Consider the following 20,445-nt stretch of genomic DNA (forward strand, 5'->3'; position numbering starts at 1 on the left):
TTTAATTTGGAAGTTAGTTAAAATAATGACAGGTGTTAGGTTATTGTAAATTTTATGCAAATATTGAATTTATGCATATATATATATATATATATATATATATATATATATATATATATATATATATATATATATTCAGCTTAAATTAGTTTTATCAAATAAAATTTTAAATGAAAATTATTTTGATAATTTTATAATAATTATTTATTAATGATAAAAATAATTATTTATTAAAATAAAATTAATTATTATGGTTACAAAAAAACCACCCTTGTATTTATTTTGTAAAACTGCTTTCTAGTTTTTCAAATATAAAACTATGTTGCCTCCAGTTTTTTTACAAGTTTATATAGATAAATGGTTTACTATATAACAAGCCTTGCGTTGGCAAGGCCTGTTATATAGTAAACCATGTATCTATATAAACTCTATTGATTTTTCATAACATTGTTAGACTTTTTTATTTTTATAGATCCTCTGCATCATGTAAACCATGAGGAAACTTATGTTCATACTGAAGCTAGTAATCATGCAAATTACTTGAACCATCTTGAATCTATAAGGTAAAAGTAATGTTTTATGATAAATGTTTAAAGATGATGAAATACGAAACTGATACTTTTTCTTTACTGAGGTGGCCCCAAACCTTTTATTTGCCAAATATTTTATGTTATTTAAACTTTACACACGTTATTGAAAGAAGAACTGTTTGAAAAATGTTGTAATTGACTGCATAGCAGTAGGATTTTATTGCTGTTTTAGAAGCATTTGAAAATTTTGTGAAAATTTTGTAAATCATAAATAGAAATAATTGATAAAAAATCCTTTGACTTAATAGGCTCACACTCACTAAAAGCATTATTCCAGGCATTGATCAGTCAATCAAAGATTTAGAAGAATCTTTATGTGGTTTTTCTTGTCAAGAAAATTCTGTAAGTACAGTTAGTTTTTATTTGGAATAAAAGTCACAAAGGTTCCCTATACTAATGAGTATTATCTTTTTTTAAAGGGAAATTTTTAACCCCTTGAAATTGAATGATGTGAGCTGATAATTGTAAATGAAATACAATGATAAAAGGTTGTGAATCTTTTCACTCATAAGAATTAAAAAAGCTTTAGTGTGAGAAAGACTTTGAATTAATACACAGCATTAATAAACTTTTGAATGTTTTTTAGATTTAATTTAGTTGAAGATTTATACTATGATTTAAAATAAAAGCACTAACTCCTATCTTTTATTTAAATCTTTCAGTTTATAATATGACTTGCTCTTTGTAGTATGACTTTCACTGTACCAGTGAAAATATGAAACAAAGCTTTAAAACATTCTCTTGTAGAAATTTTTTGATTTAATATCAACTTCTCCACCATTTCATTTTGATTTCAACGTTGGTGATAATAATCATCATAACAAGACCCAAAAGTTATTGAAAGATGAATATGGTAATGATTATTACTCAAAAAGATTTTAAACCTATAACCTATTTTGTTTGACTAAATTTTTTACTGACCAATTTTTTATCTAAAACTGTAATATTAAGTTGTACTATATATTTCACTGAACAATCTAAACTATAATAATGGATAGTAAAAAATATTTTCATAACTTACCTGCAAAATTTTGCACAATTTTAAATATTTTTTATGAATATTTTTTCTTAGATTTAGTTGCCACTCCATATGCTGTAAATGATTTGCTTTGTAGATTAAATGATTTTAATCAAGGTATAATCTATCATTCTTAAAATTATTTTATTTGTATTTCGTTGTTTTGTTTCTTATATCTTCAAAAGTGTTGATGAAGTTAGTTTTTTTTTTACATCTTATATTTATATATTTAAAATTACACTGAAAAAACAGGCAAGTCATTTTCTGTAAAAAAAAAACAACTGATATATTCTGTATGGGTTATTCTAAATTTTATTATATTCATTCTGAATGCTAAATATTAAATATTAGATTTTTTTTTAGTTGTGAAAAACCACAACAATAAAAGTAGTATCACTTGAGTTTAATAAGAAGAAACTAACAGCTGATTTCCATAAAATATTAATCAATTTCTTTTGTAAAAGAAAGTTGTATTATCTTTGTCTATTTCAACTTGAGAAAGAAGCAAATCTCACTTCTACAATTAGGCACTTATGTCTAACATGATCAAATCTGTATATAGCACTGATAGAAAGGGTTTTTAAAACCATCACACTCAGAAATATCATGTCAATTAGCTTTGAATACTGCTTTGAAAGATATTTGTATGCAAAGGGATATCAAAGCTGGATAAGAACAATAGTACTCTAGTTAAAAAGATGGAAAAGGAGTACAAAGAGTGTGAGGGTTTAAAGGATAGGAGAAAATATTAAAACCTAGCCTCAAATAGTCCTGAGTTGTGGTTGCTGCAAAATATGTAAACTAAAATCTTGGTAAAGAAATTATCAAGCGATTATCATTTGATTAAGTTTGTTAAATGTTCAACAGATTTGATTCAGTTGCATTTTTCCTGGATAACCAAAATAACCACGTTAATTTTAATGTTATAAAGCAAGCCAAGGAGTATGGTGTTCCTTTACTTAAATTTCTACCTCAAACTTGTCACTGTCTTCAGTATATGGGCTTTAAGACTTGATGTAATCAAGCATGTGATAACTGATTGTTAACAAATCCAGAAAAAACAATAACGATTTACATTGTTGCAGAAATGGAAAAGCCTACATTTGATATTGTATTAAATAAGCTCAACATGCACAGCAAATTGGAAAAGATTTGGTATTTGGTCTATTAGTAAGGATGCATTTACAAAGGTTGACTTCTTAATGTCGACAAATTTTCACCAATTAGATGTTACAATATCAGGTGTGTCTAAACCAATAGTACATGGACATTAGACCATTGCAAAAAAAAAAAATTATAAATTATATGATGCACTCCTTTCCTGTAATTTATAATGTACTTTTACAGTTATTATGTAATTGTACCTTTCATTTACCATGTTCTTAATCTTCTTTTATTAAACCGTACTGCATTAAAAATATTTTTTCATGATTTTAGTGTGAAGAAATAAAGATTCCTTCTGTAAATCAGTTATTTAGTTTGGGCAGGGGTCAAAGCATCATTAAATGATATAAAATTCTGTACACATTCATATTTTGCCAAAAGAAACGAGATAGGAGGGGGGTACATCATGTTATTTAAAAAAAAAATTTCTTTGCAACAGTCTAATGAACACTCGTGAAATTTGAAGGTAAAAAACAATATTATTTGTTATGTAGGTCGAATTGAAGAAAGATGTAACAATAAAATTCTAACTGTAAACTTTTTCATAAAGAGAGCTGGATTAAAAGATTTAGTTTTTCTAATTCCATTTTGATTTCGTTTTTCGGTAACACTTCTTTTACATTTTTAAAGTTTTTTAAATTTTGGTGAGATTTGTACATGTTACACGACATAACTGTCCCAAACCACTCCTGATAAGGAAATTGGGTTTTGTAAACCCAATTTCTGGCAACACAAGTCATTTCATTTAAACATAGAAATATCATTTTTAAATGATATTTATAACTTAATAGTTATAACTTAAAAGTTATACACTAAATGATTTAAAGGCATTTAGTGTACTTAAATGAACTTATGTAAATCCATTATATAAACCTGTGGACTATTAATTTTGTAAATATTACATTTATTATTCAAAAAGTCTATTACAGACATTTTCATTTTCTACTTTTAATAAAATTAGCCCTTATATCCCCACTCTCCCCTTATGTAATAAATGTAAAAGCACTCAGATATGTCCTACTTTGTTCTGTTTTTCACCCAATGTTATCTTTTAAGCTATAGAACATCCTGTTTTCCTGCTTTTTGAAAATTAGTTTCTGCACCTATGCAAACTTCAATAATCTATGTTAGTTACGTACCAGAAGGGAAGTTTGAAAACAAGTTTTCTGAACTTAATTTAGGAGGTTTTGAACAGTTTACTTCTCACAAATTGATTTTGATTAATGTAAAGAACTTGTTTTTCCTTCAGATAAAACGTCATTTTTTTCTTTCAGATAAGACGCCTTTTCAATTGCAAAAAGTTTATCAAAAAAAGTAATTTCCATGATTTTTTAGTTTGGTTTTAAAAATAAAGGTTATTTCTTTAATCCAGCATTTTGCTTTTTTTTTTTTTTTTATAGTGATTATATTGTACCAACCAGTTCTGCTTTAAATACAAATAGTATAATTAAGAAAAACAATATTAAAGAGTTTCACCCAAAACACTCTCAAGCTACCGATAAATCCATTGCTTTTTCTCGTATTCCGCGTTGCAAAATTGCCTCATCAAGCTGTGAAGTTCATAACAGTAAAGTGGATGATAATCTTGCTAGCTCTGTGTCAAACAATATCACTTCACAATTCGATGGGGAAAAAAGAAACGCTCACGAGATTCTTTTGGAACAAGTATCTAAAGCCTATAATTTGAGTTTTTAAGTGAAATATTTACTGCAGTTATTATTGTAAAAATTCTATACTTGAATGAGATTTTTTAAAATTGTTTTCTTTTTTGTTTGTTTCAGATTGCACGATCTGTTTTGAATGTAAAGAAAAATGATGCAGAAAGTAGTTCAGATGAGGTATTTACTAAGTTACTTTTATTACAATAACTTACTAAACCTATAATTTATTTTATTCGAACTGTATCAAATTTGCAGAGTATATTTATTTTGCTTTAAAGAAAATTTTTTTTTTTAAGGAAAGTGAAAAAAACATGCATGCGTTGGAAAATCCTTTTGAAGCTTTCTGTGAGTCCTTTTTTTTTATCCTAGACTTAACATTTCCATTACTTATATCGCTTTAATTTCATTTGTTTTATTTTGTTTTAGCTAAAAATCCTTTTCTTAATCAAGACAAATGTATTCGTACTCCAGGACCAAAATACAGGAGAAGTAAGTTTTTTTTCTTAGTTTGTATGCTTATGTTAGTTGTTTAGGTTGCTTATTTTGCCATTACTTTTTCGGGAAAAATATTAAACTAAAATATTAAAAAATTTAAGACAAAATAAGCATTATGAAATGAGAGATTTGCTCGATGTTTTCGTTACTTGATTTGTTTTTATTATTGTTTGCCATTTATTTGCTGTTTATTACAAATCAATCTAATATATCACTACTAGATATTTCTAGTTATACCAGTCCTGCAAGCACTTTAGATGACCGAGATCTTTCTTCGAGCTTTCTTGAGTTGACCCCAGTTCGCGAACCTGATACTCCGTTTACTCCGTTTTCGAAACCCCCTTCATACTTTCACCAATCAAATGACTATAATTTACTTACGCCATTTCATAATTCATTAAGCAATCTTAATGTGTCTCAAAGATCTTCTCAGAATATTTCAGAGCTAAAAAGTTGGAAGGAATCTTCTGCATATGAGAATTCAAGATCCACAACAGAGCTTTCGGATATTCTGCCTGATAAAGTGAGAAGCAATTTTTCGGGCCTATTACGTTCAACTGAAGATGAAAATTCATCATGCTTTGAGCACGGGAGTTTAGAAAGAAATAGCACAAGTATTTTGTATGAAAATTTTTCAGAATTATCATCTGAACGGTGCAAGATTGGGAGCTTGCGAGGAAGTTCTGATCATAAAACACCAAATTTAATCAGCTTTTTAACTCCGACTAAACATATAAGTATTACAAACAAAGATGTAGATGATTTTATTGAAGAGGTTGTCTCCAATACGCCAGGTAATTTTAGTTGTTTGATTTGTATTTGTTGTTTGTTCCTATTTCTTCATTATCTTTTTATTAAAATTGATGGACATTTTTTTTTCTTGCTCAAAGGCTGTCTTATGAAAACACCAGCTACAAATATCTTGATTAAGAATAACTTTTATTTAATTACGCCTGGCCTAACTGCAGATTCTATTTCTAGTAAGTAAAAGTTCGATTATATAACCTTACATAACATATAAATCATAAGAAAATCTATTTCATAGATTTTTATTTCATGACGTAGTCCTTGGGCACTGCTCTATCCTGTTGAAACACAACCTTGCCATTAGTAGGGTAAATAGAACAAGAAGGAGAAACTTTAGCTTAGATTTATTTGATAAATCATTCAAATATTATGATGGTTTTTGGTTTTAAAACCTTTTACAGAATGCTTTTTCCAGAGCCTACAAGTTCTTACATAGCATCTGAATACGGATTTACAAAAATGTGATAAACCTCATAGATGTCTAAAATAATATCAAGTTCAAGGATGCCTATTCAAAACAATGGCGCTAAAGTTAGATTTTACTGTCGTAAGCTGTACGTTGAAATCATATTAATGGTAGTGATGAAAGAAACATGTTTATGTCAAAAACTAAAGTTTTTGAATGGTTGATTTAACCGTTTGAAAGTAATTCTAGCGTTTTTTCTCTTAGTTTTCTTTAATTTCATATAGACCAACATTTATAAATACTATGCTCTTGTATTTAACTTGAAAGTTCGTAACATTAATGGGTTAATTTTTAAAATAACAGAATTTAAAAGTAATGTATTAAATTTGGAATTTTATAAATATTTTACAAAGTTAATCTATTGAATTAATTTTAATAAAAAAATTAATGTTGAAACTTGTTCACGTGAATTAAACAAAAATTATTTTTCTCGTTTGTAGCTCAACGGTAATCATTTTAGAAGATTGAAGAGTACAGACGACTTTCTTAATCAGTTGTAAAGAACATCTTTAATGAGGGTGATAATTCTGTCTTTAAGACTATTCATCTATTTAAAGAATAGATGAATAGTTTAAAAGTTGAATAATCGATCTTAAGTTATATATCGAAGAACCTAAATTAAAAGATGCAGCTTTTAAGTGTTAAGATTTTTGTTTTATCATGACTTTTGATCGATATAAATAAAACTTTACAAGTGTGAAATGTTATACTGACTTTCTCTTATTTTTTTCTTACACATAAAAAAGTAGTGAAATAAGATTAAAATTTCTTTTTCGATAACATCATTTCTGAACTAAGGATTTTCAGTGAAAGTATGACAATTTTTAAAACTCTATTCTGTGTTTTTTTTCATGGAGTTTTTATGCAAAAATCAACAAAATACCTAAGGCAAGTGTCAACTTTAAAAAGTGTTATCCTTTAAAACAAACTATGTATAAAATGGTCTACCTACAGGTTTTTACTGCTCATTTGTTAAGAAAAATTTTGTTAATTTTTTCAATACAATTGTCCAATCAAAATAATATTTGACCATTAAGTCGGAGTTGGTGTCTCTTGAGTGATCTTAGCAAACTTTCTCTAAATTATCTTGGTTATCTTTATTACAGAAGAGTACAAGAAATATTCATTATAAAAATTAGTCATCTTGTAACTTTATTAGTGACGTCTTCACTAATAAAGTTACAAGATGACTAATTTTTGGCTTGATTTCAGTCATTCTCAGTTATCTTGCTTTGCTTATGTTTTTTGAAACTTAGTTTAGGGAAGCTTTCAGTTTTCTTATTTTCTAGCGAATTTTTTCTATTTCTTACAGAGAATTTTTCAGAATCGTAAGAAATATGCCTCTATTTCTTGTACTCTTCTGTTATTTGACTAATGAATCAATAATTGAGATTTGGTAATATAGTTACCTAATCTCAATTATTTGTATGTTTAAGTATCGTATCAAGAACATGACGTTTGCGTCCAATAAAAAGACGTTTATTTAATCCAAGCTTAAACAAATGCCCCTGTAATTAAATGAGTGTGCCAGCAAATTTTCCCGTATTTGCAGACCATAGCTTATATTCATCAAGTGGTCTTTGCTCCATTGAATATTGTTTCACCCTTTTGTTTGATCAGTGTGAGGAACGCTAGTTTAATTTTTTTCAACCTGATACTCCGTATACTTTATATGCTTCCCATCAAAGTGCAAGTTCCAGTTTCCTTTCTTAGAATTTCCATAAATCTTTCCATAATGTTCTTTTAATATTTCTTTTGCTTTTATTATGGCTTTGTAAACACTTTGACTCAGAGTTTAAAGAGAGGTCAATCTTTGCAATACAAAAATTTCTCAACAAAATGCACTTTTTCCTTGCTTAGGTACGTGATTACCGTTTTTGCATAGTGAGATGATGCCAAATCGGGCCAGAATACATATGCATCATTTGAAGGATACTTATTCATGAATGGAATAAGTCTCTTCTTAATGCATTTGTTTAAGTAGATTTCTTGATTTACAGCCAGTCCACTAGGCACAAAATAAGGCTGAGAAATGCCATTTTCAGAAAAACAATCCATAGAAGTAATTTTTTTTGAAGCTTTTGTTTTGTTTTGTATTTAACTGTAGATGGAGTAGATTTTACATTTCAAGTATAAAATATATCATTTCCATTGATACTGGAGTGATTTAACGTGAAATAAGACACATCATCAATCATTGGTTTAAGACTTGAATTTCTGACACAATCGACTGCACTTTGTTCTAGCAACAGCTTTTTGCTGGTTAGAACCTTTTGGAATTGTCTTTTTTTTTTTCTTGGTTTAATTTTTGTCTTTGTTTTTTTTGTGTGTGTTTTACTAATGTGTTGCTGAGTACAGTTGAACTTTTTAACTGCCTGTCTTTGAGAAACTCTGTCTTTACGGCCAAATATAAGTTTGAGCCTTTTAATATTTGTCTTGGTCATTTTTTTAGTCTTTCTTTCACTTCCATAAGCTCTTTGGTAACCAGATTCACTTATAGCATGCTTAACTATCTTGTAGATAATACTTTTAGGTATATTCTTAGTTTTAAAGTGGTCATTAGTGAACTTTTTACCAACATTTCGGTAATTTAGATAAAGTTCATACACACGTTTTCTTCTTGTTTTGAACTTATTTCTATTTTAATCTCTTCTTGTTTTGAACTTATTTTTTTATTCATTTTTCTACAAAAAGTAAAAACAAATAAAATATTTAAAAACTAGAATAAAAATACTTAGTAAAACATTTTCCCTTTTTGTTTTACCTTATACTTTAAAAGAAATGTGTCTTTAAATCCAGTCTCGTTTTTCAGTTGTCACCCGTTAATAATAAAGCTTTACTATGATTACAAAAATGCCAAGAAATATTTTAACACATTACTTGCTTGTACTGTAGGATTAATAAAATAACCTTAAGAAGAAGTTTGTAGGAGTACCGGGAAAACGGTCTGTATATGTAAATATATCAACTAGATTGACAGTGATTAAATTAATTGATGCTATAAACTAAATTTACAATATAAACTACATTGATAATTCCAATAACACAAATAGTATACTTAAATTACACCTTGATAAACATCAAAAAAGCGATTAAACAACTCATCTTTGTAAAACAATCGAGCAGATATTTATACAAACTAGAAATTTAAGAATTAGGCCAGATTACACTGAGCACTCAGTCAAAAAGCTTAACTTACTTAGAGATGTCAACTTTAAAACGAAACTTAACACAGACAAGAATTTTAGGAATAAGGCTAGAATGAATTGCTAAATCAGCAGAAATTATCAATTCTAAAACGAATATTGATCTAGACTAGAAATTTGGGAATCAGACTAGAATAATACCGAACAGTTACTAAATGGACTTTAACACACTTAGATAATCAAACCCCTTGTTTAAAAACATGGATATATTACAAGATTTTGGGACAAAACCAAATCTTGCTTGGCGTTGCTAAGGCGTTGCTAAGCGAAGAAAATTTTACCATGTTTTTTAAAAATCTTATATATCTTAATATTATTTAAAAAAACATATCAAAGTTATACATATTTGAAACCAGAATTGAATTCTACATATATTGAAATAAAAATCCCAAAATCGTTTTTTTTTTATGATTTTAATGCTTTAGTACCACCTTAAAGAATTAGTAGGAGAGAATTGCGAGTTGACCCGGACAAAAATAGTATAAAGCTGAAACTTTGCACAGAGGAAGTAGACAGTCTCTGGATGAGCGTAAAAAAAAGCCCCGTTGATTGCGCTACGGGAACATCCCTTTTGGGGCAAATTGGGGCAAAAAATAGGCTAATTTTGACAACACCAAAATATCATTAATTATATATCGTTGAATTGAGAATTTTATGCTGATCAATATTTATATAAGAACTATGACTTGAAAGCAATTATTTTTTAAGTTATTTACGTTTAAAAAGTGTAAAAGTGTTAAAAGTGAATGCCGCGCAAAACTTCATACGATTTTTTGTTTTCAAAAGAAAATTTTTACTGCGAAAAACTTAATCATTTCTTTTGTTTTCATAAAAAAAGTTTTCAATGAAACATTTTGTATGAATGGATAATTTAGTTTTACTCCGAAAAAAGGTTGTGTCTTATTACATTGAAACTATTATATAGGAAAGTAAAACTTACAAGTTAAACGTTACGTGTAGTAAAAGTTTTTTTATTTGAAAAAAAAAAAAAGGATCTTGTACATGTACTATATTACTATCATAAAGGAATTTTTAGTTGCAGAGAGAACTTGAAACTGGTACTTGCATCTTCAAACAATCTCAAAAATGCTAAACTTATTTGCCGCATCAGGGCATTCAAACTATGCCAAGTGCTCCAGGTTTTATTTGCAAGAAATGCAATACCTTTCAGAAACGAATCCATGGTTACATCAACAATTTTTAGATGGTCGTCACGCAGTCCGCCGATCTGAAAGGTATTGGGCTGGCCTATCTTTTGATCTTGTAATAGAGCAGACCCTGATGCGGTCTATAAAATGCAATGGTGGTTTAACTAGAGGTAGAGGATTTGATGAAAAAGTACGCAACCTATGGACAATTAGCATCTGTTATTCTGCAAGTGTTCATGAAGCAATGCATAAATTATCTGGATTTGACATCGGAGTTACGGAAAGCAATAAAGAAATGGGTATTAAAAGATTAGTATGCGATTACGAACATTGTGAGTTGTTTTATGACTGGTTTTCTGTAAGAAATCCATTCAATACTGTCGATAGAAATCTAAATTCATTATTTACGGGTCTTGTATCAGTCAATGGTGAAGATCTTGTCAATTGTGACGAGGCTGAGAACATAGGTGTTCGTCTACAAACATTTCTCAATGGCCTTAAGTTTAATGAAGCAAAGTTTAAAAAGAAGAATACATTTTTTTCTTTAGATGTTTTGACCAATAGCGTAAAACTAGACAAACAAACTGATTGTTGTGTCGATCCAACACTCCTTTTTAATAGACTTGCAGCAATTGCAGAAAGAGAGGATGACGTTGAACTATATTTTGATTATGAGCTTACTCATCTCCCACACACATTATTTAAAAATAACCTAATGCTGAAAGCAAACAAATCATCTTTGCGCAAAGTGATTCTTCCTGACGACGAAATTAAACCAAGTACAAATGTCAGTTTTTGCAAATATGTCCTTGATGGAGGCTCCTTACTCCACAGAGTTCTTTGGAACAAAGGTATGAGGTTTGTAGAAATTGTTGAGACCTACATTAGCTATATAAGACAAAATTATGCCACCACTTATATTACATTTGATGGTTATGATAAGAAATCTTCAATTAAATCTAATGAACACATAGAAGAAAATGCAAAACAAACAACACACAGAAGAAAATGCAAAGGTTCTTCCCAAAATCTTGTTATAAGAGAAAATAATCAAGTTCCGTACTCACAAGGTTTTTTTCTATCGAATTCTCACAACAAGGCACAATTAATTTTACTTTTGTCAGATTACCTTAAACGAGATGGATATGAAGTATATATTTGCAAAGGGGATGCTGACACGAAAATTGTCTCTAAATCGTTGGAAGTTGCAAAGGAAATTTCACCATGCATTGTTGTTGCTGATGATACTGATATAGCAGTTATGCTAATGTATTGTTGAAAAGATGAATTAAATGAGATTTTTTTTTATCAAGAAAGAAAGAAAAAACTCTAGAGCATTAAAGACGCTCAATCTCGAGTAATAGATTTTAAAGAACATCTGTTATTTGTTCACGCATGGTCAGGATGTGACTCGACATCTTCAATACTGGGAAAAGGAAAACCTAGTTTTTTAAAATTACTGCAAAAATCCAATAGTATACAATCAGTATCTGAAATTATTTCGGATTACTGGGCAACCAAAAAAGAAGTTGGAAGATCTGCAGTAAGGGCTTTCATTGAACTTTTTGGTGGAAATGCAGAAACTTCGTTAAGGAAAATGCGGTTGTTATTTGAAAGTTTAGTTATAATTTTGTGGATTTAAGTCACTCATTTAGATTTAGAAAGTGTCATATTTTCATAGTATTTTTCTTAGGTATTTAAAATATAAACAAATGGTTTGTGAAGGAATTATTAAGCCAGAAAAGTGACCACCCACATACCGTGCTGCTTATTTTTATGGTCTTAGAGTTCACCTACAAGTTGTTGAATGGAAAATGCTAGATGAATCTTTCAACTTGGATCCTGAAGAATGGGCATGGAAGTTAGATAATGGTTGCCTTCTTCCAATACCAACAGACAAAGATGTGGCACCACCCAATATATTAAAAGTGATTCGCTGCGATTGTAAAACTTCGTCAAGAAGTATGTGCGGAACTAATATGTGTTCTTGCAGGAAAAACGTATTAAAATGCATGTCTGTATGGTGGCTGTCATAGGCAAGACTGCAGTAATAAAACGGTAAATTTTATTTTTTAAATATCCACATAATCTTCTTTAAATATTTTTGTTTTTTTTGGAAAACAAATGTTTTGCATTTTTAGGATTTTGAAATTGAAGAAGATTCAAGTGATGAAATTGAAAACGAGAGAAATTTACTTGATGATTTGTTTTGAGAAAAGTAAGATATCGAACATCTATTTTTAAAGAAATTTGCATTCAAGTCTTAAAGTTATTTTAAAAGAATATATTATTTTCTAATTTTTTCCCATTTAAAATTGCGCACAGACAAAAGTTATATTATTATGTTTTGAAAACAAAAAATATAACATTTTAACGATTTTACACTTTTCAAACGTAAATAACTTTAAAAATAATTTTTTCAAGTAATAGTTCTTATATAAATATTGATCAGCATAAAATTTTCGATCCAACGATATAAAGTTTATGATATTTTGGTGCTGTCAAAATTGCCCCTTTTTTGTACCCCAAATTGCCCCAAAAGTGATGTTCCCGTAGCGCAATCAACGGGGCTTTTTTTTACGCTCATCCAGACACTGTCTACTTTCTCTCTGCAAAATTTCAGCTTTATACCATTTTTGTCCGGGTTCGACCCTATTTTTCGCTAATTCTCTCCTACTAAATATATCTTTTCTTGACAATTCCATATTTGAAGATTTGGAAGACTCTGTAAAAATAATAAAGTTATAACGGCTGAGAGTTCTTTGAGGACTATTTTATAAAATTTTGAGATTATCATAAAACGGAACGAGAAGTAACTTGTAAAGCATATATTTAAAATAATAAATTATTGTATTAAAATGTAATTAGTGTCATTAAATAATGCTAATTCACTAATTTCCACGACCATTTTCAGACATTAATCTACAGCGTTGGCCAAAAATTAAAGACCCCTCTTTTTTTTTCAAAATTTTTTTTTTAACCTTAGTGTAATTTTATTTTGGAAAAAGGTATCAAAAAAAGAAAAACATTTTTAGAAAGAATTTTTATTTTTATTTTATATTTATTATAAAAGAATTTATAATTTTTTTACAAAATAATGTTAAAAAACTAAAAAACTGACTTGTAAAAAATATAAATGGGAAAATAAATTGGACAAAATTTTAAGACCAGTTTCAAAAATATTTCAAAAAGCAATAAAAAAATAATTTAGAAACGTGTTGTTCCTCCATATGTTATCAAGCACTCTTGTACTCGTTCTGGCATTGAATTCATTAAAGTTTTGATTACTTCATCAGGCACATTTTTCAAATGATGAGAGATAGAAGATTTCAAATCTTCCAAATTGTAAAGTTGTTCTTTACCAAGCTTTTGATCAAGCCACGACCATAAATTCTCTATTGGATTCAAGTCTGGACTATTGGCAGGCCATGGAAGCACTTGAATTTTATTAGAATTGAACCAATCGCTAACAACATGCGCTTTTGTTTTTTATTTAAGCGTGGTTTTTTTGCAGCAGCACGCCATAAATAATTTAAATTGTGGATGACCCTTCGCACAGTTCTAGGGCTTGCTTTCAGACCATTTGACAGTGTCCATTTCGTAGACAAGTCTGTAGATGATGCTTGTCTGTTTTCTTTCATTAATCTCACTAACGAGTGAACATCACGGTCATTTTAAATTTTATTGCGTCCAGTCCTAAGACGATCATTAATTGACCGGGTCTCTTTGTATCGTTGAATTATGCTAATAATGCAAGAGTGAGACCTTCCGAGCTTTTCTGCTATTTGTCTGATGCTATAGCCTTCTTCTTTTAATACAAGAGCCGCGTATCTGTCTTTTTCTTCGATCTTTACACGCATTTTTGCAATATTTTTATATCCTTATTGCAATTCAAAAAATAAATGTTTATTTGATATCGAAACTCAGGTTTCGACACTTTATTTTATAGCCAACGTAATAAGCAATTAAGACAGTTAAAAAAAATAATGCATTATTATTTTTAATAAGTGCAAATTAAAGATTTGAATGTGGTCGTTAAATTTTGTCCAATTTATTTAAAGAAGATTTATAAGTACTCATCAGTTTTTTAATAAGTTAATATAGAAACAATCATCAGATTGTATTCTTATTTTTCAACATCTCCAAGTCTACACAATCAGTTAAGAAAAGATTTTAAACTTCCAAGTGTAAAAACACTGACAAAAATTACATCTAGGATGAAGAATGTTTCAGATATTAATTTTATCAGCACTGTACTTTCAAATATAGAGGAGAATCAGAGGAATTGTATAATATTGGTAGATGAGGTTTATGTAAAGTCTCTTTTTCTCTACCATGGTGGTTCTCTATTTGGAAAAGCTCAAAATAATTCTAAGTTGTTAGCAAATACTGTTTTGGGTATCATGGTTAAATGTTTAAAAGGTGGACGATCTTTTTTGGATGCTTTTTTGTCTGAGCAAGTATGCTATGTTATTAATTCAATCAAGTCTATCAATGGAAAAGTTATTTTAGTTATTTGTGATGGAAATCCAACAAATCAAGCTTTTTTTAATTTATTTAAAGAAAGTTGAAGAAAAACTTTGCTTAACAAAATGTGGGATTTTTCTACTTTTTAATTATATTCATATACTAAAAAGTATCAGAAATAACTGGATAACAGAAAAAAAAAAGGAATTGCATTTTGAAAAAAATCAAAATATGACTGCTAAATGGAGTGATCTTAAATGTTTATTTAATTTTGAAAAAGATCAGCTAATTAAATTATGTAGACTAAATTTTGTAGCTATACATTCAAAACCCATTGAAAGACAAAATGTATCACACTGTTTAAAAGTGTTTTGTGATGAAACTATAGCTGCTTCCAAAACTTATTCAAAAGTTATCCACCCTTGTAATATGAATGAAACCATTTGTTTTTTTGGAACCATTTGTTTTTTAGAAAAAGTTACTAAATTCTGGAAAATAGTTAGTGTAAAAGAAATTTACGGTGATCATCAATTTTTTGATTCTCATAAAAGAGTTATTTCGGAAGAAGTAGACATAAATTTGCAATATTTACTTGGTTTCGGAGATATGAGAGGTAAACAAGGGCGTAGAATAAAATCCCTAACTAGAGATACAGGTACTTCAATTTGGCATACTTGTTATGGGTTAGTAGAGATGTGTAAACCATTGTTAAAAAACAATTTCATTTATGTTATGTTAGGAGAGTTCTCAACAGATTATAATGAAAAAGCATTCAGTAAGTTTGGACAAGGTTCAGGCGGAACATATTTTATAACTGTTCAAAATGTTGTTGAAAAATTAAACATTGAAAAAGCTAAACTGTTATTGGAATTAAAAGTTGATGTTTCAGATTACACTACTGATATTGAGCATTTGTCAAAAATTTGGCTATTTTAGAAGTGAAGAATCTTATGATATAATTAATCAATTACCTGAACTAGAAACATCTTTGCCACTGAGTACAGAAATGGCTCTGTTTTATATTGCACGCTATGTTACAAGAAAAGATGATGTCAGTGAAAATGAATTGTTGACTGACACTGCATTTTATTTTCAGTTGTATGGAGACTACACAAAAACTATGGACAGAGGTGGATTGAGGGTACCTCTGGATTGCTGTGTTCAGTCGGGTTTTTTTTGTTACATTACTTTTGAAGTTGAGAAAAAAAAGACATGCAGAAAGTCGTTGTGCAATATATTTATGATGATATCAGATATTTATAACTTGAAAATGCTAAAGAAACATGGTGTTATATTGTCAAACATATTTCTTAAAAATTTTTATTTGTTTATTTCACCTAAGTCCTCTAAGGAACCTACATTAAAGGTTTTAAAATTATCTGTAAAGCATTAAAAAATATTGCTATGTACATTTTTTATAACAATTTCTAATAGTTGATGATTATTTTAATGGCTTTTTTTTGCATTATTTAAAAGGTTGTTTATTTTTCTTTCATTTTCTTTCATTCATGATTCTGAAAAATATTGTTTTTCATTATTTTTTTTTGTTTATTAAAATTTTATGATATTTAATATATCTCGCTTTTTTTTTCAGCCATTTTTTTATATTTTCCGTAACATTGTCCGCCCCCAGTTAAAAATACGGATTCGCGATGGGAAGGCCTGTAATAAGTATCGTTATGCGCCCAGGTCATTGGGAATTAGTTAGAATGGAAAGAGAGTCACGCAAGTGTTTCTAAGTTGAAGTTCCAGATCGGAATGTACAAATTCTCATAAACCTTCTAGAACGGTTTATTTTTCCAGGAAGTCATATCGTTTCCGATGGCTGGGCTTCTAATGCTGGTTTAGATAACCTCCAAGATGGTATATATTCTCATTCAGTGGTCGTGTATGAACGCAACTTTGTTAATCTCCTTGATAGAGATATTCATACACAAAACGTCAAAAACCTTTGAATGCGTGTCAAGCATAAACTTCGACAGCAGTTTGGTACGCATGAAGACTTTTTTACATCGTATCTTCATGAATTTATCTGGCGTCAAACATTTAAAGAGTTTCCAATATTTTCTATGGAACACCAAAGCTGCCTTAAGTGCGTTCAGTTCATTATGTGATGTGCACACAACATTATTTGCTGTGCTTATTGCATTATAAGGTGTGGTGACAACATTATATGATGCACTCATTGCATTATACGATGTGGTGATTACATTATACGCTGCGCTAACTACATTATACGCTGCGCTAACTACATTATACGCTGCGCTAACTACATTATACGCTGTGCTTACTATATTATATGATGCGCTCACTACATTATATGATGTGCTAAAACATTATATGATGTGCTAATGCATTATATGATGTGCTACTACATTATATAATGTGCGCACAACATTATATGATGTGCTCACAACATTATGTATGATGCGGTCGTTCATTATACGGAGGAGTTTTAAAGAAGGGTGAAATTTAGAAAAGGGGGCTTTTATAAAATATTCATTTAACTTTTAAAAATGGCATTCTTTGTTGCAGATAATGAAATAGTTGATGTTTTAACAAATATTGGTTTACAAAATCTTATAAACGGATTTAAAACAGAAAGATTTGATATTTTGTCAGTTTTAGCTGCATCTGATGAGGAGTTATCTAGGCTTGGGGTTATCACACTTGGTGATAAAATCAGGCTTAGAGATTCTTGTAGAAACAAGCAGCAACAACAAGCAAGAAAATGTACCTTGTCATCGACAGACGATGTAAATCAAAATGAAAATTTCACTTCTTCACCAGCATTAAACCTCGGAAGATTTTAAGCACGGGTATCTGAAAGAGATCGTTTGTTCAGAGGAAGAAGAATGAGAGGGAGTAAAGGTATTTTTCAAAAATATTTAGGTACGCGGAAATCGCGTTTTACGGAGCCGATTTTTGTGCTAAAATTTTGTTCCACGTTTTTTTCACTTTTTTTTAGGTAGCGTCAGACAAACGTTTTTTTGTGGTGTTTTTTTTTAGAAACATATATAAACCTAGATATTTTTCTAAAAGAAGAAGGGTTAATCTTGATTTTTATGTGGCTTTTAATGTATGGTTACTAATTTTTCATGGTTTGTTATGGTCCTGAAAATATAGTGTATGTTCTCACATTAATTTATAGTAGAAGAAATGTCGAGCCCGCTTTTTTTATTATTGATTTAACTTTCTATATGCATTTTCTAAGCACATGCCAATTTTCAACGAAAAAAAATGGGAGCAGATAGTTTACTATGTGTTATTCTATAAATACCACTTTTTTTAGGTAGCCTTAGGCAAACGTTTTTTTGAGGTATTTCTTTATAGAAACACATATAAACATAGAAGATTTTTTGAAAGAAGAAAGGTCAAGCTTGATTCTTATATTTTTTTTTAATATGGTTGCTTAACTTTTTTATGAATTTTTTTGCTTACAATTTTCCATGAAAATTTAGTCGATGTTCTCACATTAATTTCGTATCGAAGAAATGTTGAGCCCGCTTTTTTTATTATTTATTCTATTTTCTACATGTATTTTCTTTTTGCCTGCCAAATTTCAGCCAAAAAAAAATGGGAGCAGATATATAACTAAGAACAGCACTTTTGGTACCTTATTTCTGTTTTTATGAATTTTTTTTCGGTAACAGCGAACTATAAAAATACGGGGGCGGATAGGGGGGCCAGTTCTTAGAAAAACATTTTTTTTTTCTTATTATTTTGGTTATTAGATAACAGTAAAAATGGAAAATAAAGAGGTTCAAAAATATATAGATTCTTTACCAGATAGTAAGCAATTTTTTTTTCATAATTATATTATTGCTAACTATTTTTAAAACAATAACATAAATGTAAAAACCATATTTTTTTTGTTTATCTTAGTAAGATAATCTTAAGTATAAAGACTTTATACTTAAGATTATCTTACTAAGATAAACAAAAAAAATATGGTTTTTACATTTATGTTATTGTTTTAAAAATAGTTAAATAATTAAAAATCAAAGCAGTTTTAATCTTATATTATTAGATTAAAACTGTATTATTAAATATGGATTATTGAAAATGTATTAGTAATACATAAATGTAATAATATTAGATTAAAACTGCTTTGATTTTATTGATAGATAAAAGTATCATTTCACAGATTCATTAAAACACCATATAAGTATAAAAATTTGTTAACATGCAAGTAAGTATTAATAATACTTATTTGTGTGTTAACAAATAGTATTTGTTAATACACAAATAAGTATTATTAATACTTAGTATTTGACAAATACTTTGTTTAGAATAAATTATTTTATGAGATGTATAAGTTGTTTAGTTGAAAAATGATATAAAAATTACATTCATCTTCTTTTATCATTTTCCTGTTGTATACTACTTCATCCTTTAAATATTAAATAAATATTTATACAAACATGTCTAATATTTGCTTCTTGTTTAGATCATAGCACTATTATTAACGATTTCTTGAGATTTTGTAAGTATAGTTCCCATAACATTTTTCCATTAACTCAATGTTTCTAAGGTTTTTTTTTAAATATAAGATATAATTATTATTGTCTATACCTTTTTTATTGATGTACATTAATTTATATATGTTTATTGTTTACATAAGTATATACCCATTCTGAATGTTAGCTTCTTGTTTATATACATATAATCTTTATATTTTAATTTTTTAGTTGTTATTTTTTGAACTTACTATTGACAATTACAAGGTGTTATTTTTTATTGTACAATTTTTTTGTTACCTTTAGTTGAATCGACAAGGTCTACCATTGGTAAGTTTGTATAATATAACTTTTGTTATGAATCATAATAACAAACGTTTAAACATGTGTGTCTAGGTTTAACTCATATTTTGTTTAATTCTCCTTTCATTACTTGCTATAGTTAGTAATTTTGAAAACCAGTAATTTTTATTCTGTGAATATATTTAATGCTAAACTTCTTTTTTTTTTTTTTTATGCGGTGTCTTACTCCTTTTTTAACTTTAGAACCATCTTCATCTGTTACAGTTGGTAAGTTCTAAAAACCTGTTATGCATTCCTTATCAAATACAACATTTATTTTTTATAACAATCTTTTAACCTTAGTTCCAACTTTAACTACAACAAGTGGTAAGTTTAAAAACTATTACTTTTTAATATGTGTATGCATTTCTCAACAATTGCAATATTTATTTTCTATTAAAACTTATTAACCTCAGGAACATCCTCATCTGCTACTATTGGTATATTTTAAATACTTTACTTTCTAATATCTGTAATCATTTTTTCATCAATTGCAATATTTGTTTTTTATTACAACTTTTTTACCTTAGTTTCATTGTCCTCTGCATCAAGTGGTATGTCTAAATAATATTACTTTTTAATATGTGTATCCATTTGTTATCATTTGCTATATTAATTTTT

General features: G+C 28.5%; 2 protein-coding genes, 1 long non-coding RNA gene and 2 pseudogenes across 10 annotated transcripts in view; 4 read left to right on the top strand and 1 right to left on the bottom strand.

Moving 5' to 3' along the window:
- LOC145187825 (HAUS augmin-like complex subunit 6) overlaps nucleotides 1-6,903 on the top strand; it is a 31,186-nt gene extending 24,283 nt beyond the window's left edge. For 3 of the 5 annotated variants that reach the window (XM_090076803.1, XM_090076806.1, XM_090076802.1), the window contains 12 exons: nucleotides 473-563; nucleotides 839-932; nucleotides 1,338-1,443; nucleotides 1,663-1,725; nucleotides 4,047-4,086; nucleotides 4,173-4,437; nucleotides 4,554-4,610; nucleotides 4,730-4,778; nucleotides 4,860-4,922; nucleotides 5,150-5,722; nucleotides 5,819-5,908; nucleotides 6,642-6,903. In XM_090076803.1, coding sequence (XP_089932929.1) covers nucleotides 473-563; nucleotides 839-932; nucleotides 1,338-1,443; nucleotides 1,663-1,725; nucleotides 4,047-4,086; nucleotides 4,173-4,437; nucleotides 4,554-4,610; nucleotides 4,730-4,778; nucleotides 4,860-4,922; nucleotides 5,150-5,722; nucleotides 5,819-5,908; nucleotides 6,642-6,652 — 1,502 coding nt within the window. In that variant the 3' untranslated portion in view covers nucleotides 6,653-6,903. The remainder of the gene's footprint in view (nucleotides 1-472; nucleotides 564-838; nucleotides 933-1,337; nucleotides 1,444-1,662; nucleotides 1,726-4,046; nucleotides 4,087-4,172; nucleotides 4,438-4,553; nucleotides 4,611-4,729; nucleotides 4,779-4,859; nucleotides 4,923-5,149; nucleotides 5,723-5,818; nucleotides 5,909-6,641) is intronic. The other 2 variants (XM_090076805.1, XM_090076804.1) reach the window with 1 other exon arrangement.
- LOC145187981 (uncharacterized) overlaps nucleotides 1-20,445 on the bottom strand; it is a 433,414-nt gene that overhangs the window by 267,755 nt on the left and 145,214 nt on the right. The window lies entirely within an intron of this gene.
- LOC149893105 (uncharacterized) lies at nucleotides 9,736-13,868 on the top strand (annotated as a pseudogene).
- On the top strand, nucleotides 14,773-16,216 carry LOC149893106 (uncharacterized; annotated as a pseudogene).
- LOC149893107 (uncharacterized) lies at nucleotides 17,977-20,367 on the top strand. 4 transcript variants are annotated; one of them, XR_016452175.1, is made up of 6 exons: nucleotides 17,977-18,149; nucleotides 19,473-19,508; nucleotides 19,789-19,812; nucleotides 20,029-20,052; nucleotides 20,128-20,151; nucleotides 20,355-20,366. It is a non-coding gene; the product is annotated as an uncharacterized LOC149893107 (long non-coding RNA). The 4 variants fall into 4 exon arrangements; XR_016452176.1 differs by lacking the exon at nucleotides 17,977-18,149 and adding an exon at nucleotides 19,148-19,214 and having other exon boundaries at nucleotides 20,355-20,367; XR_016452172.1 differs by lacking the exons at nucleotides 17,977-18,149; nucleotides 20,355-20,366 and adding an exon at nucleotides 18,206-18,814 and having other exon boundaries at nucleotides 20,128-20,262.

The sequence above is a fragment of the Hydra viridissima genome, unplaced genomic scaffold, assembly GCF_058129835.1.
Source record: "Hydra viridissima isolate aposymbiotic clone 2 unplaced genomic scaffold, HvirCarnegie_v1 scaffold_1, whole genome shotgun sequence".
NCBI lineage: Eukaryota > Metazoa > Cnidaria > Hydrozoa > Anthoathecata > Hydridae > Hydra > Hydra viridissima.